The sequence below is a fragment of the Myotis yumanensis genome, unplaced genomic scaffold, assembly GCF_028538775.1.
Source record: "Myotis yumanensis isolate MYYU_CA2020_CCGP unplaced genomic scaffold, mMyoYum1.0.hap1 SCAF_3, whole genome shotgun sequence".
Lineage (NCBI taxonomy): Eukaryota > Metazoa > Chordata > Mammalia > Chiroptera > Vespertilionidae > Myotis > Myotis yumanensis.
The window spans coordinates 44,301,166-44,315,835 of record NW_027223754.1 but is presented as its reverse complement, the minus strand read 5'-3'; the positions used below and the strand labels follow the sequence as shown (position 1 = coordinate 44,315,835).

The 14,670-nt window shown below is 44.6% G+C and overlaps 1 protein-coding gene across 2 annotated transcripts in view; it reads left to right on the top strand.

Annotated features, from left to right (window-relative positions):
• The window catches only part of GPC6 (glypican 6), a 1,116,910-nt gene that overhangs the window by 1,091,344 nt on the left and 10,896 nt on the right, over positions 1-14,670 (top strand). For both annotated transcript variants that reach the window (XM_070408823.1, XM_070408822.1), the window contains one exon: positions 2,262-2,398. In XM_070408823.1, the coding sequence (XP_070264924.1) occupies positions 2,262-2,398 (137 nt within the window). The remainder of the gene's footprint in view (positions 1-2,261; positions 2,399-14,670) is intronic.

Sequence of the window (14,670 nt, the reverse complement as noted above, 5' to 3'; positions counted from 1 at the left end):
TTTCGACTCCAGCACCTTTTGCAGGGGACACAATTCATTGATGATATTTGCTGAGATCAGGTATTACTATGGTGGGTGCGGAATGGTGATTTTTCTAACTAGCTTCCTTTCAACATTTATCAGTTGGTATTTGGGGGGTTGGATTTTTTTGTAATTGAGAAACAGAATGTACATCCATCTATGTGCCATCTATCCAGGAATGACACTTACCTTTAAAACAAAAAGAAATAAAAATGAATAACAACATACACACACATCTGTGCCTGGAGAGGTGAGCAGAAAAGGACAGGCTCTTATTGCAAACTTTCTCACCCAGTCAGACCGCCTGGAAGGCAAGCCAGGGATAGTCTGTGGGCCAAGGTCACAGGAACAGAAGGGGGGAGGGAGGGAAGACTCGGAGTGCAGGTTTCAGGACCTCCTAAACACTTCTTAGCGTAAGTTACTTCTTGGAATGTCATTACTCAGGGATTGTTCTTCACACTGTAAAGCAGAAGGAGCATCACACTATTCCAGTGGTTCTCAACCTCCCTGATGCCGCGACCCTTTAGTACAGTTCCTCATGTGGTGGTGACCCCCAACCATAAAATTATTTTCGTTGCTGCTTCATAACTGTAATTTTGCTACTGTTATGAATCGTAATGTAAATATCTGATATGCAGGATGTATTTTCAGGGGTCGCGACCCACAGGTTGAGAACCGCTGCAGAGGTACCATTTCTCTGATTCAGCGTTCCCGTCATCTTTAGCACTTCATGGGTGAGCAGATGCGTCCCAGGACTGAAGCCCCTGTCGTCATCAGAGCCACAGTTAAGCAGGGGCCAAGGACTACCATTCTAGAACTACTAAGAAACATGACAGGAGCCAGAATCAATTGCCAGAGTCTTTGATGTCTTTGTGTTCACCCTTAAACCTGACAAAAGATCTTTGGAAATTTTTTTTCTCAAGTCTATACTCCATCCACAGTAAACACAGAATACTTTGTGTCCAAAGACTATTGATCTCAAATGTACAACAACACCATTAAGTCTCAGTGGTTCTCCCTTCTGAGGTCATATACAGATTTGCTAGGAATGTCATAACAAAGTACCACAGACTGGATGGCTTAAACCCACAGAGAGTTTTTGTCTCACAGTTCTGGAAGTTGGAAGTTCAAAATCAAGGTGTCGGTGGGATTGGTTTCTTCTGAGGAAGGGGTCTTTCCCAGGCCTTTCCCTTGCCTTGTAGATGGAGGCCTTCTTCCTATGCCCCCTCACATTGTCTTCCCTTTGTGCATATCTGTGTCCAGATTTGCCCTTTTTGTAAGAACCCCAGTCCCATTGGATTGGAGTACCCAAATGACCTCATTTTAAACTTCTTTGCCTCTATAAAGACCGTCTCTCCAAATAAGATCACATTCGGAGGAACTGGGGGTTGGGACTTTAGCATATGAACTTGGGGGACATAATTCAACCTATAGCAGATGCATTTCAAATGTTTAAACACTTTCCCAATGTTCATGTAAGTAGAGCAGGAAATCAAGGTTGTGTCTGCATGATCCTAGATGTTAATTATGGAACTGAAATGGGACTGAACTTCTCTCCTACCCTTTCCCCAGGAGCACAGTCAGTGTGGGGCCTGACAACACTAAACATGGTGTGACTAAGCTTCTCCGGGCCACCCATCCACAGGGCTGTGGATGGTACACTTGCCTGTGTTTGGAACGACTTTTTTCTCTTTGGCAATAGAGATTTTTAAATGGGTTTGGGTTGCTGCTCGCCAAGTGTGTGCTATACGGGCCTGTCAATTAGTCAGGAGCAGAGGTTTCCAGCAGTTAAATTAGTGACAATATGTATTTCTTGCAGAAACAAGTAGACCATTGGGAAAGATGTTTTACCTCTTGGTGCATTTATGTGACATCCAGGCAAATGAATTCTGAAGAATGTCTTTGGGGTGTTTGCAGTGAGGCACACCTACTTCTCCCATTTGGACAGGGACCCAGAGCCGGTTGAGATGCTTCATAAGTTCTTAACTCAGAGGATAGGGGGAACAGAAAAGATGGAAAACAAAAAGCGGACTTCCTGAGAGCTCTCTGCCAGAAGCTGGAGAAAGATTGAGGGAGGAGGGAGGAAGGCTTTCCTGGACAACAAATCCTGTCTCCCTCTTAAAACCAAGTGTTTGTACTGGTTCTAGCACACATCCTCACCCCCCTGTGTGGTGTCCTTGTGTAGAGATGGACAGCACCTGGGGAGAATGGTCACTGTCTTCCCTTGCTTTCTTGATCAGGTCACAGACATAAAAGAGAAACTGAAGCTCTCTAAAAAGGTCTGGTCGGCATTGCCCTACACCATCTGCAAGGATGAGAGCGTGACAGCGGGCACGTCCAACGAAGAGGAATGCTGGAACGGGCACAGCAAAGCCAGGTGAGGGGCGACTCGCTGTTCTTGCAGACGGGACTCTGCGCATCCAGCTCCGGAAGGCACTCCTGGCACAGCTCCGCAGACCTGTTTATGCAGAAAGCAATGGAGGGTGGAGGGGACAAGTCGTCACTTAGCGACAGCTGTTTAGAGTGACAGGTTTGATAGGCACCTGGAAACACTTACTCTCAAGGTGCCATTAAGCATGGAATCCTTGTTCTGAACGCCTTGCCTCTGGATGAGGATGGAGGCATGGTGACAGATGCCAGGTTACGGATATCCTGAGATCACAAAGAGCCTTTTATGTTACTTAATGACTTTAAGACAGCGGAGCTATTTTTATCCGTAGTTAAATTTGCACGGCTTGCTGTGTTTTTCCATCACAAGTTAAACAGGAAGTGAAAATTCAACTGTAATTTTTTTCACCCTTGAAGACAAAAACTGTTTTGAAGTGCTCATTGAAAGGGGAAGGGGGAAAACAAAATGATGGAGGGACAACAAGGAGGGCACTCTCATAGGTCCCCTGCCAGGAAAGTCCCAGTGGTGCCTCCTGATGAGAGATGGCTCTGTTGTCACCCTGCTGCTCTGCTACCCAGTGCTATCGCCACTTGATATGAAATCTCTCAATTTCTTGGTTCAGCCCAGGAATGGGTTTGGCCCGAGTCATCACTGGGTGGAGAAGTTGGACGGAGGAACTGGCTGGCTGGGAGTTGGCAAGCAGGGCAAGACACCAAGAGAGGGGTCTGCCCGAACCCTCCCCAGTGGGGATGCAGGTGGGTAGAACAGCTGGTACATTGGCCTCCAGGAATCTTTGGGGATTGACCAGCAGGTGGAGAAGCTAAGAGGGGTGTCTGTTCTGGAGCCTTATTGGGCAGTTTGGGGCATATGAAGCAGCTGTGATCAAAAGGCAGCAAGAAGATATATGGATATTAACTTCAGGAGAAACTGCAGAAGGTAAGCAGGCATTCAGTGAGATGCTCATTAGGTGTTTTGCTTACACTGTGGAGTTGTGGTTTTTAGCATCTATTGGCAGTCATATTATTAGCTTGCTGGGGAAAGCTTCACAAAGAGAGGACTATACAGCTATGGGAAAAGCTATATTTCAAGTAGCTCCAAAATATCAATGTGCAAATCTTAGATCATGAGGTACAGGAAGATATTCATGATATCAACAACATGCTCTTCAAAAATGCCTTGTGATTTACCAGTGTCTGGCCTTTTAGGACAGAAACCATTGGCTAGCAGATGCAGCTGTGAGCTACCAGCCTCTAAGGTTCTTTCCTGGTAACTGAACAGAAAGACACTGTGAAGGATGACCAGATGGCCTAATGGATAAAGTGGCTGATTTTCTGAGCTGCTGTTTCCCATCTGTGTTTACCTTTCAGTCTTGGCTAAAATGAAGGCTGTGTTTTGAACCACATTCCCATGAATGGTTACACAGGTTGCTGGATTTTGGTGCATATACAACTTTGAAAATACCAAATAAAAAGTGGCTGCAGGTGTGGACTGGGGAGGGGACTACACGCCATCAAGAAAATGAATGGGGAAGGTAAAGATCATTGAAGTTAGAGCTAGAGGTGACTGGGATGGTTCAGCCAAGTTCCTCATTATGTACATCAGGAGCACAGACAGGGTAAATGATTAGTCCAAGGTTACCCAACAAACAAGGATGACAGCTGAAATCTCCCAAATCCTAGCCCAGTATTCTTTTCACCTTTATATCCTGCCTCTAAAACACAGCCCTCCCCAGGTTAGGAGAACAAATGAAACAGATCCTTAGCTCTGAAAAAGATTTAGTGACTCTGCCCTGGCCAGCATGGCTCAGTTGGTTGAGCATCATCCCATGCACCAGGAGGTTGCAAGTTTGATTCCCAGTCAGGGCAAATGTCTGAGTTGTGAGCTAAATCCCATGGGGGGTGGTGCAAGAGATAGCCGATGTCATCGATGTTTCTGTCTATCCCTCTCATTTCCCCTCTCTCTCTCAAAAATCAATAAAAACATTTTTTTAAAAAATTTAGTGAATCTACATTGATTCATTAAGTTAATCATTCAATCAGCAATATCTTTAAGCACTCCCTCTGTCCAGCTATCATGCACAACTCTGTGGATTAAATACTATAACGTGGCAATGTTGTCTGTCAACATATGAAAAGGCACAGTGGATTTTGGAATTTCAAGTACCATACTGTGGGACTGTAAGTTTAGGAAAGGACCACATAGGTGGTACTGGAACAGCACCTGGAACAGTACTCAGGGACCAGATTTTAATTTTATCCTGAGGACCATGGGAAGCCATTGAAGGACTTTATGCAGGTGAGGGAACTCGTCAAACTTAATGCAATAAGTTTGCAAGAATATGCAAGAATAGCCGAAACCGGTTTGGCTCAGTGGATAGAGCGTCAGCTTGCGGACTGAAAGGTCCCAGGTTTGATTCCGGTCAAGGGCATGTACCTGGGTTGCGGGCACATCCCCAGTAGGAGATGTGCAGGAGGCAGCTAATCAATGTTTCTCTCTCATCGATGTTTCTAACTCTCTATCTCTCTCCCTTCCTCTCTGTAAAAAAACAATAAAATATATTAAAAAAAAAAATATGCAAGAATATGCCAGAATGTAACCCAGTATATTATTAAAAAGATGAGGCTGTCAAATATTTGTGACTCGAGTTATATTCCCATTGAAATATTATAATTTCATTGTTTCTTTTAGTTCCTTTTTGAAAAATTCTTCTACTGGAATATTATAGCTTTATACTTAATAGCATAATAAGTAGATAACCAATAAAGACTTGTTAAATTAAATTTAATTGAAGGTTTTTCTTATTCAAATATTAATTGATCTTGAGACTTTTTCATTTAAAGAAATTTAACTGAAATTTTATAAGTTGAAAAATCTATTTTTAAAGCAGATAATGACCTTTTTTACCTACCTTTGAAGTATAGATTTTCAAATGACAGACATTTAAGAATGCTTGTTTAAAAAAGAAGAAAGAAAGGTTATTCTTATCATCCATCTGAAATAAAATAACCAGAACTTTTTTTAAAAAATCCATTGACAGGTGTTAATGGAAATGGAACAGCAATGCTTATTAGCATTAATAGAGATTGTCACAGTCTGGAGTTGCTACACTTGAGCCTATAGGAAGAGACCACTGATAACCCAGACATATTCCATCTCTTTATGTTTTATTGACTCCTTCAGCCACATTCGTCAGTCATATCCACTCCTGCAGCCCTTTTATCGATCTAGGTATTTGGTCAGGCCTGTCTTCCATCACCTATATTTCTCCTGATTACTAGTATTTTCTGAATGCTATTCCATAGCTCTTAACCATGCTTCCCTGATTCAGAAACATACCTATTTCACATTTGACATTTCTGAAATCAAAATTACTCCTTTGGTGGATATGTCCATTTACCTCAGCGATTATTTTATTTTTCCAAATAGCTATTATTAAATGAATGGCATCTGTTGAAATTAACGACTTGAAATAGGGAGAACAGGAGACACATACATTTGGCTGCTATGGCAGCCACAGGGTGAAACCTGCTGTGTGGAGATAATGGTCAAGGGTGTGTGAGCACTGGCTCCCCTAGTATATGAACCCACCTTTGTACCCTGCCCCCACCTTCACCCATCCCTGGGAGATCTCACTCTGCTTTAATAGCTAAACTAGTCTGGAAACAGGAGGTAGAGCACAAGGAGGAGACTGTGCCCTTTGATGGGAGGAAATTGGCAGGTGGCCATGACCCTGTCAACATTTAAATCTCTATTCTGACAAGAGCAGGTCATAAAGAGGACCCTGTCCCTGCTTCCCCTTTCCTTTCCAGCCTCTTGGGACAATATAAAAACCAATGCAGTCATGTCCATAAAAATAGGTTGTCAACTTTAAAACAATGCTTCTCAAACATTGATATGCAGGCTAAATTTGGGGCATCTTGTTAAAAATGAAGATTCTGATTCAAGAAGTCTGGGTGGGGCCTGAGATTCTGCATTTCCGACAAGCTTCCAGAGTGTGCAGTTGTTCGTGGCCTCGGGACTGCAATTTGAGTAGCAAGGCCCTGAGGCCAAGTGTGCTAGATTTAGCTCATAACAACACCAGGCACCAAATGGAACACACGTATACTACAAAACAGATTCATGGTTTACCTGAAAAATTCAGACTTAACTGGTAGACCTGTATTTTATCTGGCAGTTGCCCTTTAAGCTTCTGTTAACATGTAAGAAATTCCCTTTTTATTCCTCAGACGGCATATTGCAGCGTGTTGTTTTCTCTTTGTCTTCATGGAAACCCTTGATGTTCTCTTTAATGGGATGCCCTTGTGGGCCACAATGGGCACTTTGAATCCCTGCTAGAACTTGACTCAATTAGTGGCTTAGCCAGCTCAAGCCACAGTAACAAAAATACTATAGACTGCATGGTTGAAACAAATTGAGTTCTCATAGGCTAGAAGTCCAAGATCAAGGTGCCACAGGATTGGGTTCTGGGGTTAGGTCTCTTCTTAGCCTGTGCCCTAACATGACAGAGAGAGAGAGGGACTCTGATCTCTTCTTTTTCTAAGAGCACTGATTGCATCATGGGGGCTCTACCCTCACAACCTTGTCTAAACCTAAGCCTCCCAAAGGCCCCACCTCCAAATACCAGCACACTGGGGACTGAGGCTCCAGCATATGGTTCTGGGAGAGGGGAGGGGAAAAAAAATGTAGTCCACAGTACTTAGTACAAGAATTATATCCTACTTTATCAGAATAGCTATGAAAGGATTTTCCTTAGAATTCATGGTAAAAGCTATCACCCAAGCAAGGCAGCCTGGGATGCATGTGCAGGGGCCAGCAAGAAGGTAGCCTAGGGTGCAACTTTTTAGGATGAAACAGGAGAAGCCACGGCAGCACTCTGACTCAACTCAGACAAATAGGAATTGAAAGGAAGCTAGTAAGTAAGGGAAGAAAATCGATAATAATCTAGAAGGCCAAAGGGAAAAAAATTAAAGAGTCGTGGTGCAGGTTACAAATCTAGGCTTCCTATGGTTCCCAGGGTAAACCTGGAGACCCGGGGAGGCTGCTTGCCGTCATCCGTCATCCCTGGGAAGGGTGTTCCGGGCAGCCGGGTGGCCAGAAGGAGCCATCTGTACCAAAGCTAGAGAAGAATGATTAGATGGGAGGCAAGAAAGCACAGCTCAGAAGGAAATAAACCTTTTATATGGTTAGCACACATGGCTCAGAACTTTCTCAGGCATCAGAAGGAAAAATAAAGCCCTTGTGTTCATATAATCTCTTCCTTTTTTCTCCTATAGAGGCAGATTCTTGCGTTTTGAGGCTACAACCATGTCAAATTACATCGTCTGCATCTTTCTTGAGGATTGTTTTCCTTTCAGGGAATTATCTTTCTGTCTTCTCATGGGAGTTAAAAAGGAAAGGGGTACGAGAGAGGGTGGGATGAGGCAGGGAGAACGCTAAAGGAAGCCAGTCCGACAGGCAAGTCCCAATAGCATGTGGATCTCATGATGGAACATACTTATTACAGAGTCTTCAGGTGTCTCGAGTCAGTTATTTTCAGACTCCTCTCTCTCCCCATGAAGTTGGCAAAACAACTTTCCACCTTTGCTCCCTGTAAGCCAGTGCTTAAGCTGCCACTGTGTCCTACCTTTAAAATGCCTCTGGGAGCAGTGGATCGAGGTGCTGGATGAGGGGCGAGGATTAATGGGACCCTTTGGAAACAGAGCTTTTGCAAGGAGCCTCTGCTGTCTTTTAAGACACATGAGAAATAAGTGCCATCCCAAGGAAATCCTACCCGCGGCCAGGAAGTGAATACATTAAATTATAAGAAATAAGAAAAAAATTTTAAAATCTAGAAAATAGATCAGTCACTGTCACAAGCCACTGAGTGGATTGACTACGCAAAGAAAATAGCAAGTCATAACTGGGTAAGTTTGAGCAGATGGAAGAGGGACGAAATGATGCATGGGCATGAGAAATCTGTCGGAGGCAGTGACTTGGCAGATCTGGCAGGACAATGTTATCTTAGTCCGATTGCAATATATGTCCCAGAGCACTCTTGCTACATGTGAAAGATGGTAAAACATCCCCCGCATACCCAGCCGGAAACACCTCAGGACGCTGGAAATCAGTCTGCACAGAGAACCGGCAAGGGGAGCCCCCAGGAAGGCTGACCATCCAGGAAGGTGGGCAGACACCTTGTGTGCACCTCCTGCAAGTGGTGAGAAATGGCTACAAATAGGAGGAAAGAAGCATGCTGCTGTCGACAGCTCGCAGCCCGGAAACCTGGCTCGTGGTCTTCTTTCCTATCTGCACTATAGTTTGCTGACTCCAGCTCTACCAAGAAAGGATGGGTTTGGGGAGCTCCTGCCAATGAGTTAAGAGCCCAAGTCAAAGAATTTAGCTTCTGCCCCCTGCTGCAGCCAATGAGTTGTGTGTCCTCCAGGAATTCCCAGACCATGTCCTGCCACACATTCTCCAGCTGGAGGGAAGCCACGGGCATTGGGCCTCTGCATGAATTTATGCTTTCAAACTCCAAAGTCTGCTGCTGTCAGCCAGTGCTAAGAAACACGCTTGGCATTTCAGGGACCTGTGTTAACAACTTAGTTGTCATAAGAATGCCTTAGAATTGCATTCAATCATTTTCATATACATTCACTCAAAATGGCAGCTTATGACACAAATAAGGTGTTATAGACATAGGAACAAATGAAATATTGTAAAAAAGTAGCTAAGTGACTTGCCCATGATTATGCTGCTGGGTCTCAGAGACACCTCAGGTGTCCGGGGCCGGTCTCTGGGCCCCTGACCACCCCTCAGGGCCACATCTCTCTGAAGCACCTAATGCCACAGACAGCCTTCACTGAACAGTCTTCAAGAATTTATAAATCCACTTAAAGCATAAAATTCTAGCATGCTTTGAGCGACTCCACTTCCAAGTCAGGAAAACTGGAAAGGGAAAGAAGTAATCTACAGCAAGAACTTTAGAAGGTTATACTGAAGACAGTTTTTAAAATTGTGGTAAAATATACATAACTTAAAATTTACCATTTGGGAGGAGCCAAGATGGCGGCGTAGGTAAACACCGGAGACCGCTGCCGCAAACAACCATTTCAAAAATACAACTAAAAGACTGAACGGACATCACCCAGAACCACAGGAAGGCTGGCTGAAGAGAGACTCTACAACTAGAAGGAAAGAGAACAGCAAATCGAGGCTCAGAGGCGGCGCAGTGTGGAAAATACAAAGGTACCGAGGTGCGCGCGCAAAGCGGGCTGGTGGCTGAGGGCGCGGTTGTCGTTTTCGGTCGGGAGTGAGTCTCAGACTCTGGGCTCCAGATCCGGGCGAGTCTCTAGGGACCCAGACTCAAACGGGAGAATCGGGATTATCCGGCATCAGTTGGAACCTGAGGGCAGCTTTCTCTCCGAAGTTTGCAGCGGCTGCCGGGGTTCTGAGAAGCAGAGCCTCTGGGAACGGGACTGAGCGTGGCCATAACTGCTCCCTCCGCCCGCCCTGTTGATCCCGCCCCGCCCAAACTCTGCGCACAGCCATTTGCCGATCGCCTCAGGCAAAGGCTGGATTAGCGCCTCCCCAGAAGGCAGACGTTTTCCTTACAGCTGATTCCTATAGCCAGTCGGCCTGGGGGTCAAATCCCTCTAGTGTTAACTACAACAATTAAGGCTTGGCTAGAACAAGACTGCGCACAGAGACCACAAGGGGGTGCACCAAGAAAGCATAAAAGATGCGGAGACAAAAAAACATGACAGAAATGGAGGATATGGAGCTAAGAATCGCAATTTTGAGGGCTTGCCATAAATTTGTGCAGAGCCTCACGAAAACTAATGAGACCCTCGATGCTACGATAAAGAAATTAGAAAGTAAGCATACACGGACTGAAATAAAGAATATTATACCCAATAGCAGACCAGAGGAGTACAATAATCAAACCAAAGATTCGACAAAAAACACCCAATTGGAAAAGCAAAATGAAAAAAGAATCCGAAAGTGTGAAGATAGTGTAAGGAGCCTCTGGGACAGCTTTAAGCGGTCTAATATCAGAGTCATTGGAGTGCCAGAAGATGAGAGACAGCAAGATATTGAAAACCTATTTCAAGAAATAATGGCAGAAAACTTCCCCCACCTGGAGAAAGAAATGGACTTACAGGTCCAAGAAGTGCAGAGAACCCCAAACAAAAGGAATCCAAAGAGGACCACACCAAGACACATCATCATTAAAATGCCAAGAGCAAAAGACAAAGAGAAAATCTTAAAAGCAGCAAGAGAAAGAGGCTCAATTACCTACAAGGGAATACCCATACGACTGTCAGCTGATTTCTCAACAGAAACTTTGCAGGCCAGAAGGGAATGGCAAGAAATATTCAAAGTGCTGAATACCAAGAACCTACAACCAAGATTACTTTATCCAGCAAAGCTATCATTCAGAATTGAAGGTCAGATAAAGAGCTTCACAGATAAGGAAAAGCTAAAGGAGTTCATCACCGCCAAACCAGTATTATATGAAATGCTGAAAGGTATCCTTTAAGAAGAGGAAGAAGAAGAAAAAGGTAAAGATACAAACTATGAACAACAAACATGCATCTATCAACAAATGAATCTAAGAATCAAGTGAATAAATAACCTGATGTACAGAATGAACTGGTGATTATAATAGAATCAGGGACATAGAAAGGGAATAGACTGACTATTCTTGGGGGAAAAAGGGGTGTGGGAGATGTGGGAAGTGACTGGACAAAAATCATGCACCTATGGATGAACACAGTGGGTGGGGAGTGAGGGTGGAGGGTGGGGTGGGAGCTGGAAGGAGGGGAGTTATGGGGGGAAAAAAGAGGAACAAATGTAATAATCTGAACAATAAAGATTTAATTTAACAAAAAAAAAAATTAAAAAAAAAAATTTACCATTTGAAAAAAATTTTTTATCACACTGCACCCTAATCCCATTAGTGCTCGCACCCACATACACGCAGGCCCCCACGCAGATCCAAAGCAGGAGTCAGAATATCTTTGCGTTTTCTACCAGCTCCCCATTTTCATACAGAGGAGGAAGAAGCGGACACCTCCAAGGTGCTGAGGGCTCTCCAGAGGGTCCTTTCATGGCTTCTGCTCTTGCTGCTGACGCTGCTGGAGCTGAGGCTGGTGCAGCCCTCCTATGGACAGAACATGTACCAACGATTCCTGGGCCAACATGTGGGCCCTACAGTGACAGGGGCAACAACTTGTACTGCAACAACACGATGAAAACCCGGGGAATGGCTCAGTTTAGTTGCAAGTGATTCAACACTTTCATCCATGAAAACATCCGGACCATTAATAGCATCTGCAGCACCACCAATATCCAGTGCAAGAATGGCAAGATGAGCTGCCTGCGAGTGTAGCAAAAGTCACAGACTGCAACTCTTAAACCCGCTGAAGGTGAAGGAGTATGTAGCTTAGAATTAGAACTTACTATAGAGACATGTATTGAACAGAGCTCATTGTGGCAATAAACAGAACTGAAACTGCTTTTGCCATCCGAAAGTGTGATCGAGGCCGGGGCAGCCAGAGGAAGTGTTAGGCACCCAAAATCAAACCCAGGCCAGCACCTTGGGACCCCATTTCTCCCCATTCCTGACCCAGCTTCCACCTGGACTCTTGCCCACTCCACAAAGCTAACATTCCTTACAAGTGCCCACTTCTCAGACTTGACTGACTTTCAAATCCCATTAGATCTTGAGAGTTGTGTATCCCGTTCCCTCCCTAGGCAACTCCTTTCATCAGAACAACTACCAGCATTAATGTGGTGATGAGAAACACTGAATATTGATTAGTGAATGTGTTCTACCTCCCAGCAAGCAGGTTCAGATATCAACAGGGTCTTTCTGGCAGTAGCAACTGAAAGGAATGACTTTGAATGTTGCCAATGACAGGCACCGTGGCTGGCCTGTGGGACACTTCTGTGAGCACATGTCTTTATCTCTCAGGTGTATTGTCTCTCAGGTGACAGAGGCTGTCAGTTCTGTCAGGCAGGGCCTCAGCACAGAGCCTGCAGCCACCCACAAGGTTACTGCATCATCCCCCTTCCCTTCCCTTGAGGCTCTTCCACCCTAATCAGCTATAGTGTTTGAATGTGATCTAGGAAGCCTGCATCACAATATGAAATGAGGTGTCTTAGTGACTAAGACAAGCTGTGGTCGGCAAACTGCGGCTCACAAGCCACATGTGGCTTTTTGGCCCCTTGAGTGTGGCTCTTCCACAAAATACCACGTGCGGGTGCAATTGAAACTACGAGGCCCATGTCAGAAGTCGGTTTTGAAGAAGTACTGTTGCTATTTGACTTTGTTGACTAATGAGTTTGCAGACCACTGTCTTAGTCTGTTTTGGCTGCCACAGCAAAACAAATGGAGTATCTTACAAACAACAGAAACTTATTTGTTGCCGTTCTGGAGGCTGGAAGTCCAAGGTCAGCATGGCTGGGTGAGGACCCTCTTCTGGGCAGACTTACTGTGTCCTCAGGTGTCGGAAGGGGCAAGGCTAGCTTTCTAGACACTGTTTAATGAGGGCACTAATCCCAGTCCTGTGAGCCCTGCCTACTTGCTCCCCAAAGGCCTCGCCCATAATAGCATCACCTTGAGCATTAGGTTTTCAACATATGAATTGGAGGGATGCATATACATTCAGGTAAGAGCAGATGTGAAAAACAATAATTCTGCAAAACTGCCAAAGATTTAGTCTCTATACATGGAACCAGGATGAGAAAACTATGCTTGACTGTACCACCCTCTTGCCACCCCACAAAATGAAACATTGAAAAACGATGACAACCCTAGTTGTCCTTCTTTCTGGATTCTCTCTGCCCCGGGTAAATGTGCATCCAGCCTCAGAACCTGAGCTACCAGTAGCAAGAGTCTCCTTCCTTTCCATGTCTCCCAGAACTGTGAGGGTGCAAAAATAGAACGTTGTCATGCCAAAGGGCTGGAGCAAAACCTAATAAGGGGAAGAATAGTATGAGCTCAAAGATATACATCCATTCTTGCAGTATCTGATCATTTTAAAAAGAGATCAACCCAAGAGGCAACAAATAAATGGGCTCATGAGTCCTGGTGCTGACCTGGGCTCCCATAGACCCTTCAGGCTGCACCCCGGCCATCCACAGATTTGTCCTCAGGATGTACTGTGGAGTGACAAAATGGCTATTTTCCTGTTCAACAGTGTTTTTCAGTTTAAGTTCCCACATTGTCTCTAGAGTTGCCCTTTGAATACATAGAAAGGAGAAAAGGTTCCTGAGGACACGGGAGCATTGTTCCTTGTTTTTATTGTAAGTGGCTGAGCATCAGTAGGCACAGTTAGAGGCTGGGTGTATTTGGCAGTCTCTCATTGTTCCTGTAGGCTCAGACTCCCAGGGGTACCATTCCCAATGTCAGCTAGAGCAGTCAGCGTCTGATGAATGAGTCTCGGCCAGCCATGCAGCGCGCACAGCATCTGAAAGAAACAAAGTTCCCCCTGACTCAGCACAGGTCCAGCTGCAAGAATCATTGTCCTAAATGTCGAGGGGCAACACCGACGGTCACCTTTCAGCCCCTCTCCGCTCCCGTACCAGCAAAGGCTAGCCCGGACTGGCTACTGTCTATTCCAATGGGCTTTAGTAATTAGGTGGAGATCACAGGCGTGGCACATATAATCGAATGTCAGATGTAGTCAATCCAGTGTCCCATTTTAGAAGTTAGATCCGGAAAACAAGCTCAGAATCCCGTAAGAATGTATTGGCCTATCAGCTATATCAAAAGGCAGCACCGAAGTTCTTTACTGCAAAAACGGAGAGATGTAGAGTTCCATGACTTTTTAAAAATTTCAATTAGAACTTTTTAAGGCAGTAAATATTGTGAAGCCTTTTGGAAAAGAATTTTTGATGCACTTTGTGTGCTGTGTTATTCATTATGTAGTGAACATTGGGAAATCGATTTTGTTCAAGATATGGATAAAGACACGGAGCTTCTGCGGGGACCTTTGACTTAAAATGAGTAAACCAATGCATACACAAACCCATCACGTGTAAGATTTCAATCGCTGGACAAATGGCTTAAATGTATGTTTCTCTGTGCGTTTCTATTTCTTTTTCTGGAGACTGATGGATAGAGCCTTTTGTTTCTGGAACTTGGAATGTTACCAGTAGGAAAGGAAAGAATTTTAAGTGTATTGTACAAGAATATGCAAACAGGAAGCACACACACACAAAAAAGGGAAAGGGAGTGTTTTTCAGCTTTCAGGCAGCAGTAGTAGAGGCAGTAA